At 37.2% G+C, this 24,554-nt stretch overlaps 1 protein-coding gene across 1 annotated transcript in view; it reads left to right on the top strand.

The window, feature by feature from the left end:
• The window catches only part of ARHGAP15 (Rho GTPase activating protein 15), a 310,817-nt gene that overhangs the window by 174,984 nt on the left and 111,279 nt on the right, over nt 1-24,554 (top strand). The window contains exon 9 of the mRNA XM_008494359.2: nt 8,890-8,988. Within this exon, the coding sequence (XP_008492581.1) occupies nt 8,890-8,988 (99 nt within the window). The remainder of the gene's footprint in view (nt 1-8,889; nt 8,989-24,554) is intronic.

The raw sequence follows: 24,554 nt of genomic DNA, 5'->3' as shown, positions 1-24,554 counted from the left end.
TCTTTTGGAGTAAAAAAGTAAAAATTCACACAGGGATTCTTCATGCTCAGTTAAATTTGTAAATGCACTGGACAAATACTTCTTAGAAATGGTTTTGTTGCTATATTTCATAAAACTTACAGTGCTGAACTGCAAAGAATGAAACCAATGGATGGTTATTTACATCTCTGTGCTCTCTGACTGCTACTTCAATTTTTCTGCTTTGGTGGTAGAAAACCCCTCCATTTAACAGCCACTCACCATGTCCATTGCAAACCAACATGCTGCATAAATCCATTTCTTTTTAAGAGAAGAAAAATGTTGATATGGTTTAAAGATGTTAGAATCCAAAACAGGAACTTCAGATGCTTTGCTGACTGATTCGTTTACTAAGGCTGCAATAGTTTCTGCTGTTTTCTCTCATTATTTTTCAAACTTGCCAACAAAATACATTTTAAACAATTTAAAAGAAATGCCAGGGAATAATCTTTGAATCTCTGACTTTTCCTACTCCAGCTTCTTGTTGGTCAGCCATCACGTTCACATATCCTTAAAAAGTTGTTTCATTGATAAAACATGTTTGTTAGTTTATCCCAAGGGTAAGGGTTTTGCTGAGAGTTAACCCAAAGGCAGTAGCATTCTGACCACTAATAATCAAGCAATGCCATGTTTTTAAATATTGTCTGGAATAATACTCTAAAAATTTACACACTCCAAAATTATTATGTGTGAAACCCACAAATACACATGCAAATTGACTAGAAAGAGGCATTTTGCCAGTAGACCCTGTCAATCTCTGGAGTGTGAGTTTTCCAGTGGTGTGTCAAAAATGGCATGGGTGTTGCTGGTGTGTATGCAGCTTGTATGTCCTGAGCCAAGAGGCTGACCACAGCCAGAAAAAGCTAAAGCAGCCACGAGAGTTAAACACCATCTGGGCCCACGTCTGAAGAGAAAGAAGGAGAAAATTTTATGAACAAAGTTCTTATGGTTTAGCTCCATGCAGAAATGTTCAGTGCAATGTTGCTTACCATAAGGAAGTCTTCGTTATATGAAATCATTATGTGCCTTAGTGATGGGCTTCTGCTTCTAATTGCTACAGACACTTAAAAAATATGTAATTTATACATAAATACATGTGTGTGAGATGTCCACGCTCACATACCATACTTTCAGAATCTGTCCTTGTACATTCATAGTATCTGATGTCAATACATGCCAAAGTTTTTCTTCTTTGAAGCACTCTGTGGGTTGAGGGTGGGATTTGAAGGCATCATATTAGTTTGTTTCAGCTATTAGTGTAATAGAGGAGTGATTTATAGTCTTTTAATTTCTGGATTTAAGGAGGGTTTTTTTTTTAGTTTAATAAAGTGTGGCTGATGAATCTCCTGCGGTGTTACATAGGGATCAGATGTGATCCCTGCTAACAAATCCAGATTCATTAGCATAACTCAAATCCATCCTCTAAAATATCTCTTTAGGAAAGCCAGATGCATTTGATTTTGGCTACATTAAGATCTTGATTCATAAGCATAGCTTGGTCCTACCTGGGATACTCTTCCATGGGTAATGAAGATATGTGGTTTGTGACTCAGTAATTCAGAACTGGTACTCAGCATGGTTTTATTCCCAAACTAATGTTGCCATGAAGAAAGCATGTTAGTTATCTACCATGAAGTGTCATTAGGATTAGGTTTGGGCCATGCAAATGAGTCAGGATTCGTTAGCATGGCTTAATTCCAATCTATGGTAAGTCAATGTGAAATGCTTATTTGATAAGGTTCTTGCATTGTCTTCACCAGAGTTTATCCCTTAATCTGTTAAAATGTTATGAAAATGCAGTTGCACTGCTTATACAGAGACCACTTTTAAATGGTAATTTCTAGGCTCACATTAGAATATTTTTAAATCACAAAATGCAACCCTCAAGATTAAAAATGAAAAGCTTGCCAAATTCTGTATTTTAAGGAGCATCTATTTATTTTTCTAAAGGTGACTTCAATGGTTGCAGAAAGCTCTCAAAACTATCTATTTGCCTTCTTTGTAAGGGGGAGGGGTGGAGAGTTAACCAATTTTTACAAGAAAAAAATTCCTCCAGCTCTGAGAACAACATTCATGCTAACTTTTATCCCATAGGGAAATACTTCTGTCAGAATTGTAAATCCCTTAAAATAGGGGCTTGTAATAAAAGTTTGTCTAAAGCCTTGCAGGACATCTCAGTACCGAATTTCTGACAAAGAGCTGTTCTGTGTGCCAGTGAAGAATTGATATAAATATCTGTGAAGCGTGTGGTGTTAATTACCCCAGTGCAGTGGCACTGTAGGTGCTGTGAAAACCTTCACTTTTCATCAAGTGCTATTCATATTTGCCAGGGGCACTATAAAGCTCTCAAATCTATATTGATTTTTTTACATTGTATGTCACGTTGGAACCAAAACTCCAATAAATTTAACACGTAAATTATAGTCATGAGTAAATACATTTTAAGGTGGTAAGTTCACTTAAACAGTTCTTGTGCTCTGTTAGGCACTGATGTGTACACGCTTGGCCAGAAGACTCGACACATTTCTCTGCATTAACCAAATTTGGGAATCCAGGCTTCAAAATTAAATAGCAATTTGATCTCCTGGGGTACTTTGTCCTGCCAACAGTGTTATCAGAAAATCTAGAAATTATGTGATTGTCAGTTAACTCTTAAGTAAACTTTTTTGACGTGGCACATAGCAAGTACAGATGTGGTAAATAGAGCAGGTAGTTAACAAATGAGAAGAAATAATAAGAAGGGTGATAATAATCAGGCAGGGGAATGTAGAAGACCAAAGTGTGGAGACACGCTGGCGTGTTACATGACAAAAAGTTATTTTTGTCATCACTGTCCCATTTGCTTTCTAGTCCTTTGCATAAGAGAAGCCAGAGTGGGAACAGCATATTGGCTCCATCCATTGCTGTGTGCTGGAGGCTGGGGCTTTCCATGCTCCAGTGAGGGCTCTAATGAAGATCCTCAGTCAGTCAGGATTTTTTGAGCAATATGTCCCTGTGCACACTTGTGTTTCCCTCTATCCACACCAGCACACAGACCTACAAAGAGTAACTAAGAGGCACGTACCCTGTCTGCCATTTTAACAGTGTTTTTTTGAGAATAACTGTGTCCAAATTTATATGCTAGGGCAGGGGTCCTCAGTTCCTCAGGACTGAAATATTCTCAGAATTTACAGAATCTGCTCTAATATGCTAGAAAAATAATGTATAAATCTTCTCCATTAAAACAACTTTATGGTCTATAATTGAACTTTGATCTTTATGTTTGAGCTTTGTCATGATTTAATATTCCCCAAAATGACTTGCCAACTTTCAACTTGAAATTGGCCTGCTAACTTCCTGATTTCTAAGCCTTTTTAGTCCAGCAAAAAAAAAAACCACAACAACTTTGTGAAACTGTGATTTTTAAAGCTACGGTGACTGTGTTGGTAATAGACTATCACAAAATACACTTTCAGTAAATGGTAAAAAAGCATGAGTAACAACTTAACATAAATGACACTGTGGGAAATGAGGAAAATGCTGCTATGCAGTTGGCAAGAAATTAATCTAGGTTTTTTGGGGGTGGATTTTTTTTTACCCAAAAGCTAGACACCAAAGGAACGTCACTGAATTTATTGCATAAGTTAAGGCAAAACCCAAAACAACATAAAAAATGGAATGTTACAACTATTTCAAGATGAAAATAAAAGCCACTCAATTGCTAGTGAAAGGAACTAGCTGTGATTTGGCTTGATAGTCTGTAGAACAAGGCTCAGCATATGTTGGTAGTGGTGCAGATAGCAGCGTAGACATCACCAACCATTTTATTTCTAGACAAGTGAGAAGTCTTTATTGTCTCAGAGGTCTCAGTGGACCTTGGAGCAGTTCAATGTAATGAGTGGAACACTCATGAGAAATCTAAAAGAGTAAGTTAAGACATACCTTAGGTGTGTTTGGTAATGCTCAGTTAAGCAGGAGTTTAGGAAGTGATCTGGTGCCCATAATAACTTCAGAAACATTAGGAAATGTTTCCTTTGACTTGTAGGGACAGTAGCTCACAAGGGTATTTCTTTCTTCCTTTAACCACCACATGAACTTTTAGAAGCATGTTTCCCAACCCCTGTTGATGGCCAAACATCAGACAAAGTGATTTTGTTCCTTTGACTTGATGGCCAGAAATAATTCAGATAAATTTTTTTGAGAGTTTTGAGGAGTTCAGCAGACACACTCTCAAAATGAGTTCTTGTTCCCAGTGAAACACCATCACTTTTTTCAAGAGACCAGTGTCTGCAGTTCTCTATATTTTCCCTTTCTCTGAGAATGTGAAACCAATCTGGTAGCTCATATGTCACTTAATAGGAACTGTTCACAAATGTAATTTTTTTTTAAATTGATGACCACCACAGATCAACGATATATAGTAAATCTCCAAGTTAAAAGGACTGGCAAGATTCCCAGATACCATAAATCAAGAAATCTCCATTGACAACCTTGCTGACTTCAGTCAGCTGTGGACCTGGCCCACTTATTGTAAAAGCATTGTGGCATTATTTGGAGCCCCAGACTGGGATCAGCATCATTTAAATGTCTGGCTTAGTATGTCTGGCCCTACAGATAGAGCTAGAAGAAATCACCTTTCACAATATGGCCCTTTCCAACTACATCCATTCAAAACATTCATGTCTATGGTGTCTGCTCTTCTGTCACACTCTCTGTACATTCCTTTCTTTTCCTGATTTTTAGTTCTCTTTATCCCATTTCTCTCACAGCATTCAAAAGTTTACAGAGAAAACTGACAGCTTAGATGTTGGTACAAAGGTTCTGGTGCCCAGCAGTTCAGGTCCAGCAGTAGTGCAGTTAACTCTGTTCCTGGATGGCCCTGGATTACATGGATATAATTCACACTTCTAAAAACTTGGATGTTATGCCATTATACCTTCTCCTCTCATGTCAGAATTTGACCTTCTCCCCAAGAAATGGGAATATTAGCTATTCCCTTCCCTGCTTTTGTAATAAAAAACACTGAAGTAGGAGTTCCTTCCAAGTGTGGCCACATCTCATCCCTGTACACCAAAACCAGCTAAACAATGGCATTCTCAGTGAGGATGTGGCTTTAGTAACTTTGTTTTAATTGTTTCTTTTCCAGAAGTATTGTCTCCCATAGACTAGATTTCTGCAGCTCAGAATTAGTGGCTTTGCTGCAGCCTGCGAGAGCTACTCAGAAAAACAAAACAAAAAAAAAAAACCCAAAAACAACAAGTAGCCATGTCAGGCTGGGGGAAAACTTGAAGCTCACCAGAACAAGCAATTCCTTGCAGCTGCAATCGTCATTTTATATTATACAACTTGTGAATGTCCATTCCCTCCTCTTCTGGTGTCTCGTTTTATATCCATGTGCAAAGCTGTCACACCCCCCACCATCTTAAATAGGAAGTTTAATGCCCTGCTATCAGGGATGTGTAATGTAAACCATACCACCAAACATATTATGAATATATTGCTCTTCTTAAAAATGCTTGTTGGTTTTTCATACTACAGTATTGACTAACTGTCTGTGTTTGATGTATGGTTTACCAGCCTGATGTAGACTTATGGTTAGAGCTTAACTTGTTAGTTCTGCTTTTGCAGCCAATTCAGAATAACTACAGATGCCCCAAGATATTAAAATTGACTGCTCAAATGGACTCAGTGTGGGAGTTTCATTGGTTTTAAATTGATAACAGCTGAAAGAGTGAATGATTAAAGCTGTATATGGGCATACTATGCAGCTCCTTTGTACAAGCTCTTGTGAACAGAATCCACTGTATGGGAATTGCCTTTGTTCTAATAAAAGATATTTCTGAACAATTGTTAGTTGAAATTTTTAAATGATGAAACAAGAGCATTTCAGGAGCCTATAGAGGAAATAATTCCTGAGAAACTGGAATAACTCTGAGAAGATAAAGTGGATTTCTATTCAGAGGGGAGCATTTAAAGTTAAGTAGCATTCCATAAGGTGGTAATTGTGTCTGTTTCCCAGGCATTTGAGTTAAATAAGCTGGATAGGAAACATAAACTGTCATAACAGGAGGTTAGGAGTGTTGTGTACATTTTTTTTTTTTTAAGGCATAAAAAATGAAGTTTTGAAAGGCCTTATCACAAATAAATCAAACAAAGGCTTTTTTGCTTCTTTTATCCCTTTGGGAGCCGTTCTTTTTTTTTTTTTTTTAAATTTTCTGGATACTTCTCTCTTAAGTGAGTTTTAAAATATACATAGACACCTATAAAAGAATAAGAAAATAATATTTTAATCTTAGCTGCACATAAATCTAGTCTACAAAAGTCAATAACTTGCCATTCCTATAATTCCTTGTTTTCGAAATACTGCACGAAAAAATCCTGAGTTTTCTTCAGCCATCCCTGTGACCTCTGAGAATGTAAACATGGCAGTGCAACTGCTGCCATTCCCGTGTTCATGTGCAGAAACAGACCCAGCAAAAAAATCAGTTGACTAGAGAGAAACACAGAGTTTCTGGTTCAGGAGTACCCAGGATTCATGGATGTATTTGAGTGAATGATGAGCTCATGTACTTATATGTACTCCTTGATTTCTAGAAGGAGAAAAAGAAAATTCAAAGCAGCAGTGTGCCATTGTTTCACCACAGTCTCTTTTGAAGCCCAGCAACTATTAATGCTGTTTTGTTGCCCCTTTATTTGAGAAAAAAAATCCTGGAGTGCCAATTTTCTAAAGAAAAGGTGTTTTAAAGCTTAACTGCAGGATATAGAATGTGACTAAATGCATACACAGAAATGTATACAAAATGAGGTTAAACATTTTGCTAAAGGTACAGAATCTGCACCCAGAAAGGAAGTAATGGACTAGGTAAAAATCACAAAGCTGGTTCTAGCCTTATGAGAATTTCCTGCCAGGAATACCAAGTATTCTGCATTCAGTCTAGGGATGGAAAGAGTAACTACAAATCAGTCCTGGAAGCTGATTATACAGTGGAAAAGAGGAGCTACTGAACACCCATGCATTAATTTTGTTTCAGTTTTCCATGGATTGCTATCTAAACAGAGTGCTGTTCCTGGCCTTTTTTGCTTCTGAAAGTGTTTACAAGTGTCTTTGTCCACCAAATAAGTTACATTTTTACCATAATTTATATTGGTGACCGTTCCATATTATGCAAAGAATTTGACTGGTCTTTGGTAAAATTTAAAAAAACAATTAAGATGTCAAAAGAGGAAGTTCTAGTACATTTTAATCATAAATCTCTGTATATATAATTACCACTGAAGGCAGCTATAAATGTTTTATGAAGAAAATGTAACCAGACTGTGCTTTGTCAGAAACATAACCCCAAAACATGTAACAGACTGCTCGCTAATGCTTAACGCCACACATGCACACAACCTTCTTCAGTGTAGTTCTGTGAACCCAGTCCCTCCATCCCTTCTGCAGCTGAAACTCCAACTCACTTCAATCCAGGCTTCAATGTACTCTACCAGAATGCAGATCACATGAGTTGGGAGGTGCTGGAATAAACTTCCCTCCTACCTATCAGGAAATGTAAGCTACACATGCACCCAACCTTGTTTCCCTGATGGTTCCCTGCTCGGAGTATTAAGAAAAGAAAGGCAATTTGTGTTTCTTTTGAAATCTACACTTAGTAAGAAATAGTAGTGATTAATGATCAGAATGCAGAGCTCCTTGCAGGGAAGAAAATAAATGTTTTTTTTCCTTAGAAAAAGTTATGCTGCTTAGAGGTAGAAACACTCAAACTGATTCAGAAGATGGTGGGGATGACTGTGACAAATGTCCAGTGCTGTGGGAGCTGTAGAGGACAGCAGGAGCTCCTGCTGTTCTGCAAGTGAGTGTGTGTGTTGGGTTTGCCCTGCAGAGCCCAAACTTTTGCTAGTGCCCTCAGCTATCTATACAAAAATTTTCAAAGCCTCTATGCCAGGCTCCAAAGCATAGTGCTCTGTTGGCATGCTGTATGGAGAGTGTCTCTTTGGATAAATGATGACAGTACACTCCTATTTTCTGAGCATTTAACTGGCTCCTATTGAGTAGTTCCCTTCATCTGTTTGATTCATTTTGATTCTAGCTGAGAATGTCCCCATTACTTATTGTTCTTATAATTTCTCAAACACAGAGTGACAATGAGGTGGAGGAAGCTAATTAGTAATCTGAAGTTTAACCTGCTCGTGTAAATACATTCTAAGATCAACATTCAGAGTTGCTCAAAACTCTAAAATCATAAAAACTTAAAGGTACCACTGTCTCCTTAAATGATTATTCATCAAAGAAACAACACAAATGACAGGTTAAAAGGTGTTAAGATGCAATCCTCATCAAATGACATCTAGAATATTCTATTTTTTTAAGCAGGTAAGTTGGTGATGCAAAAAAACCCCTTGTAAAATTGAGATGAATTTGTATTAAGTTCTAATGATGCAAAGTAGTGAAGCCCTGGCACCCCTAGTGTCAAGAGTGAAATTCTGTGCATGGAAGAGACAGGTTTCCCACCAATATGAAGTTCACCATTGGATCACCAGTTAATATCATGCAGGATTTTTGATTCAACAAGTTATGGAACTGTATCTCTGGCATGACTTTTGTTTTTTTATGGCATGTCCAAGCAAACTCCAGGGACCTTCAGTCCTTAGAAGAGTCAAGGTCTAAGTGTCAGCTGAAACTTGAGCTCAGGAGAAGTATCTGAGTGCTATGGGAAGGAGGTTCTGAGAGGTTTGGTTCTGTGGGAGAAGTTAACCACTAGCACGCAGAAAGGATTTGTTTCCAACTTTGTCCATCTTTCATAGGTGAGATCTAAGTAACATGAAAGATAATAAGAGACAAAAATCCAACTACTAATAATATACTTTAATGTGTTTTCCTCTTTCCAATTGTAGATCAAATTTTTGGCTCCCATTTGCACGTGGTTTGTGAGCACGAGAAATCTACAGTCCCCCAGTTTGTACAACTCTGTATAAATGCTGTTGAAAAACGAGGTGAGTAATAGTTAACACTAGGTTGTTTTTTTCTCTAGTAATAATCAAAATTTTAACCCTTTAACTCTGAATTGCCAGGGTAGATGGGCAGTTCAATTTCCAATATAGTTATGGACTGAACTATAACACATTCTGTATCTTATTTTTCTTTATTTGATAAGACACTGATAGAATCCATTTCTACTGATTATTTTTATATTTTGTTTGACATGTTGTTGTTTTAGGCTTTCTCTGGGTAAGCAAGCACTAAACATCAATAACATGTCAGCAACTTTCATTCTGAAGTCTCTGGTGAACGTAATGCTGATACTTTTTCATAAGTCCTGAAGTGTTTTCAACCAAAATAAATCTCATTCCAGTGTGACCGAATTTATTTTTTTTTTTAAATGTGTAGGTGTCTAATATCTACAGTAACTTTAAAAAGCCATAATGCTGTGAGAACACTGGAATGAGTATTCATCCTCATTAAAAGTTTTGATTAATTTAATAAGAAAGATTTTCATGGTATAAAAAGATGTGCTTAACACCATTGCTTGCCTTCCTTTCTTCAGAGTGTATCTTCTCTCATTGAAGGTCATTTTCTTTGGAAGGTACATGCGGTAGATGCAGAATCTTAAAATGTATTGTATAAAAATGTGAGGCTTCATCACCATCTGTTACAAGTTTACAACTTGTTCCAGGGATCTGGGGAAACATATATCTTGCAAAAGATAGAAAATTTATTTTCAGAATAAGGCTGGGTGAACCCATTGTCACTGCCATATACTGGAGTCTCAGAACAAGAGAAGCAATGAAAAATAAAAAGATACTTAGACCGTTAACCACAAAGGAAAAAGCTATTTTAATTCCATCATTGTTACCTGGTTTTATAGTGAAAGGTGCAATAAAACTACCCTGGAGTTTCAAACTCTGGGAAATTCATGCTTTAATTATACAACAAAGAGAGTGCTGGGATATTATTATTCCCAGAATGATTGGCAGGAAGTCAGAGACTAACAAACTGGAGATCGTTCAGCAGGGGGAGATAGTAGCATGGGTTTTTTGGAGGAAGGCTGGAGGCTGGGTAAAGACAGAGACAAAGAAAGGGGAGAAATGTGTGAAGTGGCTATTAATAGAGGAGGAATTGTGAGGAGAAATTCAGAACATGAAAAGGAAAGGCAGTGATTAGATTGTAGAAATGCCACGCCATGCAGAACATGTCTAATTGACTGTTTGGTTACGATCCTAGCACGAGTTCTCCAAAAGATGCACTAGATATTTCGGAGATGTTTTGTGGTATCTGACCACTCCTCCAGGAGAAGTGAGGCCAGAGGTCTCTGAACTGCTGAACTGTTCTAGTAAAATTCAAGAAACCTAATTAGATGTTTATGGTCTATGTGATTATCAGGGAAATGTCCATGGAAGAAAATGAAAATCTCACTGTTTCTTCAGAGGAGTTAATCCTTTGGAGTATTGCATTGTTGTTCCTGTGTTTCCTTCAAACTTGCTGTGATTTAGGGAAGTCTACCTCTTTTAGTTAGTCTAGTATATAAACAAAAGCCAATCGTGGCATCAGATAAAAATTTCATTTTATCACTCTATTTATGAGTTTACATTTGAAATACATTTTTAAATTTCTATTATTATTTTCTTGGATTAAGATGCTTGCCTTTACTTGCATTCTATTTACCCAAAGTGTTGTTTTTACTAAGTTCTGGCATAAACTATCTCAGGACAGCAGTAATTTATGTGAAGCTAAGTCCAATGTTTATGCAAGCTTCTGATGACATTTTATACCGGGGTTGGTATTAGGAAGCAGCATGTGGAGGTGCCAAGTCTCCCGGCATGGCTGAGACTCAACAGATCTGAAGCCCTCCTCTTAATGGCCAGATATGCCTCCAGCCAAGATACTCAACTGCAGAGTCATGGGAAATACTTATGTACCAATTATGGGAAAGGCACATTTAATGAAAACTGTATGTTTACTTTCATAGTCTTAGTAAGATGGCCTAGATACTCAGTACAGCTGGCATATTGGCTGTTGTAGAAAAGCTTTTTTTTTCCTATTTAGAAAAAAATACCATCTACATACTGTAACTGCACCAAAAATGTTACTTGCATGCTTTGTTTAAGATAAAGGAGTTTTAGGAAAAAAACCCCAAACCCTTAGGAGACTAACCCTAAATGTCACTTGCAAAACATTCCTACTTCTCTGAATGCTTGTGTTTTTCCTATTTATCAACTCATGGTTTTAATTTATGATTTACCTACAGTTTTTCTATTTGTTTTCCTGATTTTTAAGACATTATCACCGTGCAAAGAAAGAAAATCTAGCAGTGATCTGAATAAACCATATTAATCAGGACATTTTCCTGTGTAGATGAGGTTATATACAATAGCCAACTGTAGTAATATTCTCCCACATATTAAAAATGTAAAGGGTGTCATTAACTGTTGGCAAGATTTCCTGTTTAGTTGCATTATTTTAAAATGAATATCTACACTGAAATCAGAGGACTTATTCTGAAATTATTTTGCTGCAGCTTAGATCAGACTTTGGTCATTTATCCCTTAGGCTACTCTTTGCTTGTTTACCATTGCAGGACAGAGGTGCTTTATAAGATCTGGTCTAAACCTTCTCACACCATAATGCCTATTTATCTATCTGACAAGGATTCTCTTGTTCAAGAGTGAATTCAATTTTTTCAGCCTCTTTTTGTATTTTTAGTTATTGAAATAGGACTGAGGAGCAGAGGGTCTTTCTCCATTTGCTCAGACATGTTGCAGAACTGGCAGTGGAGTTTAATAGAGCCAGTAAAAATGTACCCATTCCTGTAAACTTGCAAGGCAATTGTCACATTTAGTTGTGTTTTGTTGTTTGCTTTTGTTTTTTCTTAAGGCAAATTCATTTTTTCTTTCATTCTTCTGGTATTATTTATTCATTCATCATTTCTGACAAACTTCTTGTCCCGTGTATGTAGCTGTGCACCAGACCTGTTTCTCTGAAGTCAAGAGTGTCTAGGCAAAGAGTGGAGCACCCTGGGTATAGGATGCAATATCATAGAAAAAACCAAGTAGCCACTTTTACTGAAGTAGAAAAAGCCCTCCCTTGTATATGGTGTCACCTGGTGAGGACAAGAGAATAATTCTGGACCACACAATGATCAGACTGAAGCAATATAGTGGCTGCTCAAAGATTTCTACTTTTCTTCACTTTCTACCTTTTTAGGGACTTGGAGGGAAAACTCTGCATGGAACAGTATTTCTCTTGGGGTTTTTTTCTGTATGGTTTTTACCTTGTAATCAGCATCTACCTTTGATGTGCCTTGGGCTTTTTCTTGGGTTACCTGTTGAGTTGCCTTTTCCAGTCTGTATTCCATGCTTTTTCTCCTCCCCAGAAAGTGTCTGATAGGTAGCCCCAACCCTGGGGCTGGCAGGACAGTCCTCCCAGAATACTATAGCTCACATGCTGTGCATTCCTGCCAAGGGTGGGGGTCATTGCAAGACTTTTGGTGTTTCTAGGCCAGTTATTATTTCCAGTACTTTCTTGAGTTGTCTATTTATTTTGTTATCCATGACCCTTTATAATTCCTGGCTGGTTTTTGACTTTTTTTTTTTTTTTTTTTTTTTTTTATGTCTGAAAGGCACGAGTAAAGTGCATAAAAAGTAATTAAAATATCAGGCTACATTGTACCTAAACAAAATACCATCTAGAACTTCTCACAGTGATGTTTTATCATGTGAAAACAGTCTGGTCCTGAACTCTTTCCTAGGGATGATCATTTGTCTGTGTGTCTAATGACAGAGTAAATGAACACCTCAAACAGTCAGAACCCAAACCCTATTGAGGGTATCCAGTGTAGTTTAGGTTTTGTAAAGAAATACAGTACTAATACTCCAGGGAAATATAATTTAACTTTCATCTCTCTCTTGAAACTTCCTTCATTTTCTCCCTGCATTCCCAAATCCATGTCAGTGCTCTCAAATCAGCCTAAATGACTTGAAAATGGCACTGCAGGCAGCAAGCTGATGATTACAGGTACTGTTTCCATCCTAAACTGGACATTGCAGACGTTGTTTTCTGTTGCTTTTCTTGGAGCACAGGATGCTCTGAGAGGAATGATACACAAAATTACATATTTGATTCGATGCCTAAAAGCCACCCTGGGATCCATAACCTTGCTTAAAGATTTAAGAAAGACCTTTAGTCCAATTCTGAGAAGGTTCTTAGCTTAGAAAACTTTATCTTTCAACTTTACTTCTTAGCAGCTGTTATGTTTTTTTGCAGTCGTTTGTTTGACAGGATCCAGTTATAGGTTCCGATGTCTGTTTAAAGAAACAGGGAGGTTGTTGGCTTTAAAATTCCCTTACTGCTTGTGTGTTCAACATTTTCCCAGGCTTTTCTACATAGTTTGCCAAGTAAAGGGACTGACCTTTTGTAGCAAACACTTTTTCATTTCTAAATGCTCACTTTGATTTTTGTCCCATTTTATGCTCATTCCAAACTGTTTACAACCCACTAAAAATGACTGTGAATTATATGTTTGTGTAATGGATTCCTTTTGTGGTCAGAGTGGAATGTTTACTTTGAACAATTAGTTATCTTTGGGCAGATTATAGTGACCTGAAAAAAGAATGGCTAAAATTATTATAGTACCTTAACTATTTCCTTTTGTTATCTTCTCTCTGGTTGTTCAGTGCATTATTTACTGGGTTTCATTGCTCTGAGCCCCAGTGAACAAATCATGTTAAATAGGAGCAGTGACAAAAAAATCCTGAGCTCTTGGTTCTGGGGGATGGAGCAGGACTGAGAATACCAAGGAGACTTCAGAACTGACCATTAGGCTGGGCATGTAATTTTAAGGATACGTGGTTTTGAGAGAAGTTTTAAGTACTTGCTTCCAGAAACTGAGATTTCTTAAAGGTGTCCAAAGTTTGACACCCCAAATCACCTAAAATCTACATTCAGTTTGGCTTTAATATCCACAACTGATTAAATTTTGCATGATATCAATGCTGAGCATGTAATTTTAAGGACATGTGGTTTTGAGAAAAGTTTTAAGCACTTTTTTCCAGAAACTGAGATTTCTTAAAGGTATCCAAAGTTTGACATCCTCAAGTCACCTAAAATCTGCACTCAGTTTGGCTTTAGTATCCACAGCTGTGATTTGATTTTGCATGATATCAATGCAGAAACGCACACAGACACACAAAGTCTCATACCACAGTATTTAAGGAAGAAATGTCTTTATGGGCAAAGATAAAGTACCTTATGGGATGTAATAAAGAAATACAGTCATCCTGATAAAGAGAAATGAAGATAAAAATGGTATTTTAAACTACCTCACCTCCTAAATGCCATGGTGCCCTGTGACAGAAGGTTGTGTCCCTTTCATCAGTTTTATCTCTTAATCTAAAAGCTAAAGTGCAGCTAAAAGCACTTTAAAACCTATTTATAAAAAAAAAGAAAAAAAAGAAAAAAGAAAAAAAAAGTGATATTTCATTACCTTCTAAATCATATATTGCTTAAAAGGTAGTCAGTATTCTGTTAGGAAGTTTACACAGAGGAGAGTTCACTTATCTTAAGGAGTTAAGCAAAGAGGAAATGAGTTTTAAAAATATAAAGTAGTGTGAATGTATTTATATTGCTAGGAAAAAATGAGTTTTTAAAACAGTTTAATGCCATCTTATTTTGTTATGGAAGAAAACACTGTGGAAGAATTGAAAAAAAAAAATATTAAAAAATCCCAAACCCCTCCTAAAGCTGATGGCTTCCATGCTGGAATCACTGACTTTGGTATGGTGTAGTTAGATTATAGGGACAAAGTGGAGATGGCAGAAGACATGAGGCCTGTGCAACCAAGATATGTATTAATAGCCTCTATATACAACCTCTAGCAGCTTATATCCCTATGTGTATTGTAATCCTCCATAATATTAGACTTCTGTTCAGTGTCTTCCTCCTCCAGGGCATATTTAGCTGAAGCAATATTTTTTTTTATGCCTTTGGTTCTCAAAAAACGCCTCAGTCCCATTCCTGAGGACCTGAAGAAGGCAGCTGGAAAGTACAGGGTAGTTTTGCCAGGGTGTGCTCACCACCATCTTGGAGCTCCCATCAAATGCAGAGTGCTCCTGGGCCACTTCCCAGGGTGATTACACCAAACCCATCAGTCGGTGGCATAAAGGATTTGTTCTGGCAAGGTTTCCTTGAGAAGAAGGGAAATCTCAGGAGACAGACCTCTCCTGTGCATAGGGCAGTTTTATTTTTCTGTCTGACTGCAAGATTATTCTCCAACAGCACTTAGCCCCCGAATAACCACTGAAATGTATTTTAGTTCTCTTTTCTCTCTTCTGCATCTTTTAGCATGTTTCTGTCTTCAGAGCAACTGCTCACGAAGAGCAGTTTGTTTCCTACAAGCTCATTCACTGATATTTAGTACTTATTCTCCTCTGGAAAGGTATTTTCCAAATATTTTTTTTCCTTCTCCCAGGACTACACATGCTTCCTTGCTTACACTGATATAATTTTACATATTGTTTCCAGTGGTTTTAGAATTCAGTGCCCTGAAAGTACAGAGATCATATTGCTCCAACAAATGATCTGAGCTCCCAGTTCTGCTAATTTTGTACTGTTCATTCTTTCCCACTTTGGGATAATCTATTATGCTTGGATCCAGGCACGCACTAAAAGCTAATACTTCCATGAAGAACGTGCAATTTGTACTGTTTAGCTTGTGATGAGATTCCTGAAGTCTTTTATGATTCTATCTTGTTCCAAGGAGGCTTCTGGTCCCAACTTTTATACGCACTGAATTGAAAAAAAAAAAAAAAAAAAAAGGAAACAAAACAGATAGGAAAAAAAAATTACACACACACAAAAATATCCAAAAGTTCAGCAGATAAAGCCTTTTTTCCAGGGTATTCTAGTGGGCTGAAGAAAACTGTTTCTGAGGGCATTGAACTATGTTTACTTTAAAGTGGCCAACAAGCATAAATGTAAACGTAGAGAGAATGCAATATAAAACAGCAAAGTTCTGAGAAAAGCCCTTGTAAGTTTATGATTTAAAATGTTTTGGGTTTGTTTTTGTTTGGTTTGGTTTGCTTGGTTGTTTTTTCCCTCCTTTTGAGTAGAAATTAAGAGTAGTTGAATTTAGAGGCAAACATCTTGGCAAGGTTTCCTCAACCATCTCTGTCTTCAGGCTCAGGCAATCCCACTATAGCCACCTTTCTTAGAGTAAGAGCCAGTTAATAGTGTTGTGCAAGGTCCAAGTCAGAATTGGCTCTGAAGGGTATTCACTCTGGGGCCTCTGTGTCTGCTAGAAAGCCACATTCTGAGTTAGAAAAAATATCAAGAAGTGTCAACAGGAAACATCACGGAAGGGCATACAAGACAAATGAGAGAAAAGGAGACAACAGCAGTAAAAAAAAAAAAAAAAAAAAAGCCTTGCAATGACAATTTACAAAAGTGAGAATAAATATATCTTTTAAAAATGTAGAAATCAGGGATGGGAAGCTAGGTAGAAAAAGCCAGGAAAAAAAGCAGGCATGTGAACCAGTTTCTCTCTTTTTCATAGTTACCGTATACCTGCTTCATTGATTAATCTGTTCCAGAGCAATGTATCCATTTCTATGAAAAAAATGGGGATTTGTATCCTAAACCCTGCCAGTAACAACAAGCAGACACTCAGTGTGCACCAGAGTAACATTTACAATGCCTGGGCCAAATTCATGCCTTGTGTAATTTTATTGCTTTTACTGGAATTACACCAGAGATGAGTTTGGCCTTTTGCCTTTTTCTAGCATTGTATAATATATCTATTAGTGAACATGTAGAAGGAAACAGGGCATTTTGTCTTCAGAATTTTCCATAAAATCTTTTTCAATAGGCTTAATAAATAAAATAAACCACTTAACCTGCGAAATAAAAAAGAATCAGACAACATTTTCTCGATATTGAAATAATGTTAATAGACTTTGTAAATCAAGCAGTTGACATGTGTACAGGCTGAAACAAAAAAGTCTCGATAAATTTAAAGCCAGCTGACTGTCTCTGGTGCTTTCTCTGTGCCAAAGAGAAAATGAAGGTCCTGACATACCCCCTCAGTCAGAATCAGATTCAGGGAAGCTCACACATGAGGGTATCCACCTCCTAGCCATGCAAATGATAAAAGGATAGATACAAAAAAATCCTCTTTTCCTCCTGAATAAACTGAGGATATGAGGCTCTATGCCCTAGCACAGTTCACATGCCATCCCAGACACGGAGCTGGCAGTATTTCCATTGCAAACCCCATTTAGTCAGGCTTTACAGTTCAGCCATTAATAGAACACTTTGGGCTAACACTTGACAAAATGAGTCTCAGCCTAGGGGGGATGTTCAACACACACATATAATAATAATAATAAAAAAATTTAAGTCCAACAAGTTCCTCTGGGGGGAAAAAAAAGGTAGCTGTAGTTTCAGATTCTTTCAACATCCCTGTTGCTTAAAAATAAAGTTAAAGTTTTTAAATAAAATTGTGAAGGCATAATTCCCCAACGCAGAATAATTGCTCTTCCCCTGGAAAAAAAATAAATTACTACACTATATTTTTTTCAAAAAAGTTTTGCAGCAATTAAAGACAAGACATAAAAGTTTTGCTGTCTGTATGCAACAATATGGGGTCAGCTTAAAAAAAAAACCTTGTCTCCTTTTTTTCTGCCTGCAATTCAAGAGAGCAAATAACTGCAGTTGTATTTTATTACTTCAATTATTTGCTGTAGCAGCTTGTGTTACATCAATGTTTTAACCATATAATATAGCAGTCTAATGGGATTGATACCTAAGTGAGAGAAATTGTACCAACAGAAAGCTCCAGGAGCAAGGCAGAGGGCAGCCTAAAAAGGAGGCTTTATCTTAAGGCTTTCACTTCTTTAAGTGAGGATTTTTCAGCTCCTTTACTCCCCTAAATTTATGAAACTGATATGGTCAGCAATCTAGTAACAGAATTGTCCCTCACTTGACTGCATGACAAAGCCCCAAGGAATTAACAAATCTTTCAGAGATCTCCAGTTGTATATTCACATAGCATGCTGCTTTATTGTCATCTGGATCCTCACAGCCCATGAATGTAATTATATAGAAAACCAGCTTCTTTTTGTCTTCACTCAGACAATGCTCCTGCTTTGGGAGGAATGACATATATGTAAATGAGAGCAAAATGTGGCCATTTTGTTTCATAACACAACAGAACCCTATCACTTGGATCCAGAGTAGCTCCAGCCAGTCTCATCCAGGTCTCTCTTCCTGATTCCTTCATGAATTTTTTTTTTATTTATTTTTATTTTTTTTTTGTATCAGAAATGATGCATTTCAAATAATTGAAATTTTTGGGAAGCAGGTCTTGGCGATTAGAAACTGCCTTCTCATGTTCATCCTACTTTATAATGGATATGGGTTATATTTTCTATAATTCCTGCTTTACTGATACTATCCCCTGCCCACAAAAGCAGATGGAGAGATGGAGCCTTCTCTTCAAGAACCTGGATAGATTTATTTTGTGGTCAAGGGTTGTTTCTTACAGTTAAGGAAATTCTTCATAATCTTGTCAGATCAACCTTTCTGTATTTTGATCAGAAATGTAAATATCTAAGTTTCATCCCAAGATTTCAAAACAAAGCCCAAGAGCTTGTCCAGTTGTCTATCTCATGGGCCATTTACAGGTAACACCGAGGCTCTTAAAAACACCATGGACCTCTCCAAAGGTGAGGAGTTTTCTCTGAGGTATCTTCACTCAGAAAATGAGAAAGCCCTCAGAAGAGGCTATTTCATGCCTCTTCCCTCCTTCTTCCCAGGAAAATTTTCCTCCAGTATTTCAAACCATATGTTTAGATTTGTCAGTCCTGAACTGACATGGTGTTACGTGACACAACACACCAAAGTAGCTGCCACCAAATGGCTTTCCTGTGCCAGCAGTAGCCACACAATGGTGCTGGAGGTACCACAACTTCTTGTTTACTTAGAAATGAGATTATTTTGATGAGTGTATGGTATCAGTTAGCAAGTGTTGAGTTCTTTATGGTGATACTGCTCATGTTGACTTAAATGGAAAACTGATCAGCTCAGAAATCTTTAATAAGAAAAGTATCTCGTAGTGATGCCCTGTGGAGCTGCTAGAACTAAAAATCTGTCAGCATACTTGGTAGAAACTTTGTTTCATGGTTCTCTAACTCATATGATTGAGATTAAAGTGAACAAAATCTTGGCACATATTTTGGCAGTCAAGAAGCATTCCTCTGCTTGTGTGTAGATGTGTGTGGGTGAGACAGGGAGACAGAGAGAGGGAGAAATTTAGCAGCCACTCAGTCAGTGTTAAATTATCAGGTGTTACATATTTTTAATAAACCTTAGTAGAAAGATAAGATACATCCTCTTCCATTGAAAACTGCTTTCACTTAGCCTATAAACTTAACAGGGAACAATCTGAGCATCTACTCTTAACTGCTGAAAACAAAATCTGTAAGCCAGACTTGAGCAAGGTGGAAGATGCTGGAAGGATGCTCTATAGGAAGTCAGGTTTTCATACTTTTCCAGTAAAAGAGAGAGACTAATAAGCAGCTTTATTCAGTGGCTTGGTCTGTGACCTGTAGGAGTGGCCTGGTCATAAATAGCACTGATCCCAGGATGGAGCTTTTTGCACAGGAGCACTTCTACCATCACTGAGCAATGCCATCATCTTTTCAGATTCTTTCCAAAGATTCGTGATGTATTGAGGTTTGAAGTTTCTGAATTTGCACACTAGATTTTGTTGACAATGGTTTCTTTTATTATCTCTATTTCAGCTGCACTTTTTCTATGTTGATATGTCATCCATTAAAAACACAAAAAGCACAGCTTACAGTAAGAGTTTGTGTCAGAAACCTTGCAACTGTCTTGGATGTCTCTATAGTAAATGTCATTAATAAATACTGGAATTTTTGCCAAAGAAGGAAATTAGATATGGAAAACACTCTATGCCAACTTTGCCTTTCCAAGCCTTCAGAAATACCAGAGGGGCTGTGTGAACCATAGTAAAAGGGATGAGATTGGATTTCTACCTTCCTTACATCATTCTGTGTCACAGTCAGCATTAGGATACAAAGACAACGATTCAAATCAAAATTCTTCCCATAGCTTCAAATTTTAAAATAATTATCTTGCATGAAAATATCAAATGATACTCATACTTATGCATTTACTTCACTCAAAATTCAGCTAAGAGATACCCAGTGCATTTTATTGCCAGCAACCAGACTTTTTCTTATCAGAAGTTTACTATTTTTCAGTATTTCTTCATGTCACAGTTATGTTGCTGTTCTATTGTTTTTATTTCACTGTGGGTATTTTAGTTGTTTTTTTTTTTTTTTTCTTTCTTTCAAAGTATAAAGCAATTTGCTCCATTTCAGACTTTACTTCAACAACCTCTTTTCAGGAGTTCCTGAGCAATTCATACATAAGTTTTGTGCTATTTGAATGTAGTTTACCCTGATATTCATGTCAAACCATAAAATGAAAACTATGGAATTGCTTCTGTCAAAGTAATGAAGCACGTGCTAGTCTCTTAAGTTTTGCTACTTAATTCTTTTTAACCTAGTTCAGGATTTTTATGGTTTCTGTAGATATCTTCACTACATTTTTTTTTTTTGCTGAATGTTGCCTTGGTGATGGCTCTGATTTTGCCCAAATTAAATGGAGGCATTAAATGAAAGCTTTTGAGTTACTCAGACCTGTTTGGCCACAGTAAATGTAATGGGAATTATAGGAATAAAACCAAAACAAGCATATATAACTGCATAGTCCTGCAGCTAGAGGGGAAATAATCTAAGCATGATAAGTTTGCACCATATTAAAATTAATGTTTCTGGTTTTTAACACAGTACTGCTTAATGTCACACTTTCACAACACTAAATATGACTTTTGCAAAAGCCAGAAAACTTTGCTCACTTATTACACTAGAGTTTTATCACACAAAAGGAGCTGTAAGAACATTCAGTCAAATCCCATTATTTTAATCATTATTAGGTCTGTAAATGTGCACAACGTATACTGGGAAAGATATTATTAAAGTAAAAGTTATCTATTGATATACATATGCACACCATTCTTTGTATTATCCTGTTTATAAGTCAGACAGATATGCAATGCTAAGAATTCAGTAAGTTGGTGTTAGATAGCCATATGGATACTTATCTTCCAAAAGAGCCTCTGAATTTTCCACTCAGGCATGGACTGTAACACCCAAAGGTGTCTGATGATGTGCCTTAAATATTAAGACATTAATAAATTTCTTAGACATTAGACATTAAGAATCTAATTGGTAAATGTTTTCTCCCAATCAACAGAGAAAAAGCAAATACAAAGATAGATGCCTCCAATGAGAAATAAATAAGCAAAGAATGTTACCAACTGCACATGAGAGCCCAAACTCCATTTTTAGAGCAGGGTTCTGCACATTCCTTCTGTTAGAAATCCAGAACTGAGCTGGTCTAATTGCTGACTGTAAGGAACAGATCCAGCCTTCTGTGTCATGCAAAAAAACAAGTCCTATCAAATGCCTCACTGGTATTTCTTTAACCATTGTTGAACTGGAAGAGTTAAACTGCATTTGCCTCCACTCCCCACCAATGCCCAAGAGCTCTGGGAAATGCCCACAAATGTAGGACCCAGCCCTGAAGACAAGGTAGATAACCTTGAGACAACCAAACTTGAACAGGGCATGGCTTCAGGATGTCAAGTGAAAACCAGATCTGTTATAGACCTGAGTATTGGGCCTATCTGGACTCCTCTCCAAAAATAGAAATGATGGAAGAAGCTATGCTGTGACTTTCAGCTCTGAATATCCCCATTCTAGCCTAAATTTCCTATCTTATTCACTATTAATAATATAAAAAAAAATAAATATCTCTTTGCCAAGCAGAGGTGCTGTAGTGCAGGAAATACAAACCCCTGACATATTTTGGCTGATGTGTGCCCAAATGTGGAGTTCTTCCACTTCCAACTGTCTCAATTCCAACAAGCAGCAGTACTTGTCAGGACGAGGAGGGGATATTACTGAGACTAATTTAATCTCCCACTGTTGTGAAAGATGGGAAAAGATTTGTCCCTACTGTGCATTAAATTCTCTTTAAAATCAGCATGGGAAGTAAGAGATGTTTGGAGAATTGTATCTATCCCATAGCTTCTAACCACAGCTCCTACTGATGTCAGTGGCCCTCTCTAGTCCTAAGAGGGAAGTCAGATCCCACCCCGAGTGCAATTTTCTTGGAATTCTGATGTTGCTCAAAAAACACAGGCATGGTGTTGGTGATGATGGATCCCCAAATGAAACACGTTTCAACCAAAGTGGGAGGATTTAGCCAAATGCATAAATTTCTGGTATGCTACTGTCTGCAGCAAGCAGATCTTCAGCCAGTTTAGTGAGCATAAGTTACAGCTGGCTTTTGCTGGAATAGTTTATGCTCTTGACCCTCCTCAGTTGTACAGCCAATGGGGAGTTGTCAGACTACATGTGTTTTTAAACTTCTTTCAGCTAAATCAGAAATCCAAAAGCAAAATACAGCTCTCAGCAGTATCATGTGGAGTTGTGACACTCCCTGGAGGGCTTGGGGTCCATAAACCAATGAATGGATTACAATGAGGCATAAATGTAGTATTTTCATCCATGACAGATATAATCTCAAGCCCATATTTTTCATGTTACTTAACTCTTTCGGAACATAATGTGTGACAGAAAATGTCTTATAATGCACATTGCAGTAAATATCAGTCAAGTATGCTTTATTGCTGAGCTCTACATGTTTCCAGAAGTTAACAGGCACAGCTGGGATATAAGAGATGGCAATGTTGTATATATTTCTTGAACATACAAAATACCTTGGCTCTCTTCTCCCCCACCCTCTACATTACATCCCCAGCTGTTCTGAGCATGTCACACAGTGGCTGAGGTTTTTTCCATCATCAGCATCTCCTAAATTTGATAACCTTAATTCAGGCTTTCACCCTCCTCAGAACAAACTGCATTGTCCACATTGTCATCACAATTGAATGAGACTATCACAGTTTATATTGTGTGGCACAGATTAATAGAAATGGTAACTCGTGGAAGATGAAAAACTGGTAGCAGTACCTAGCAGAAAATATTCAGTACTAGCATTTAACATCTCTTGATTTTCCTGCAACTTACTAGAATCTCTCTAGCTGAAAATCTGTCAGACAACATAGTATATTATGGCCACAATGCCAGGCAGGTAAGACTTAGGAGCTGCTGTGGGGCCATGAATCTGATCATATCCCAAAAGAGTTGATGGAGTTTTTGAAGATTCCTGATACTCCTGAAAGACCCTTTGGACAGCCAGGGGAAAAAGGTATACTTGATAAAATATCAGAGAATCAAAAAAACAAAACAAAACAAAACAAAACCCCAAACCAATTTATTTTACATGAATTAAGACTATTTCAGAATGAAACTACTGACTCATATGTGAGCAGCAGTAACTTCAGCAAATGAGAGGAAATAGGAGTGGTGAAGGAGGCATTAAAAGAGAAAACAAACAAGCAAACAAAAAAGAAATAAACATTCACAAAATTAAATACTAATGTGTTACAGAGAGAGGATGGCTAATTTCAAACATTTGGTAATTTCAGATATTATACTGTGTTGCATCAAGTAAGACAGTGTCATTTCCTTTTAAATTGCCCTTCCATTTAAACCAGGGAAGTGATGTGTGTACTTGAGGTCTGTATTTGGTAGGGATTTTTCCCCTTCAGCATAAACCTTGTTGATTTAAAAAGTGAACAAAGCTGAATCAGGTGGTAAATGTATTCATGTAATCATTTTCATTAATAAGCTGTTATAAATAATAGAGGGAAGGTTTTAAAGTGTATAATTTTCTGTAGCACAATTGAGATTTTTCCACATCTTCAGCAGTAAGTTAATTAGAATCACCTGCATTTTCTTGGGCGGACACCAAATGGATTGCAAACAAAAACAGATTAAAATAGCTGTAGCTCATGGCATACAGATGACAAGATTCACAAAGAGGACAATCAGGCAATGAAAACCTCCTCTTTTTCAAACATTTTTAAAGGAAATTCAGCTCTTCTGAGTCGCTGTAAAAAGACGTTTGTAAGTGTTTCACTGAAAGACTCGAATGACTTTGTTTCTGATCCCATGATGAGTGAAAGAAATGTTTAAGAAAGATCACTTTACAGAGAGATTCAGACTGAAATGTGATGACTGTGATTCAAGCCAAGCCAAAAATTACAGCTCAGAATTAAAGGGGATGGACGTGGCTTGGGAATCCATTTTCCCACATTCCTGAATCTCAATCATCCCAGCCAATGTTTAAAAGAAAATACAGGGGAAAGCAATGAGGTCACTTTGTTTCACTGCAAGAAGTGGGACTGTGGCAAATGTATAGATTGGCAGGATCAGAATCAATGGCAAAAGTATAGATTGGAGGTAAGGGCAGAATTACAGGGAAGGCACTGTACGTTCAATGGTGTCACTCAAAATGCACAGATTCTAAGCCGAGTCTTGTTTCTTTTTAATGGGAGCCCCCAGAGTAA

Source organism: Calypte anna, chromosome 7, assembly GCF_003957555.1.
Source record: "Calypte anna isolate BGI_N300 chromosome 7, bCalAnn1_v1.p, whole genome shotgun sequence".
Taxonomy (NCBI): domain Eukaryota; kingdom Metazoa; phylum Chordata; class Aves; order Apodiformes; family Trochilidae; genus Calypte; species Calypte anna.
This window is presented reverse-complemented; position numbering and strand designations above follow the sequence as displayed.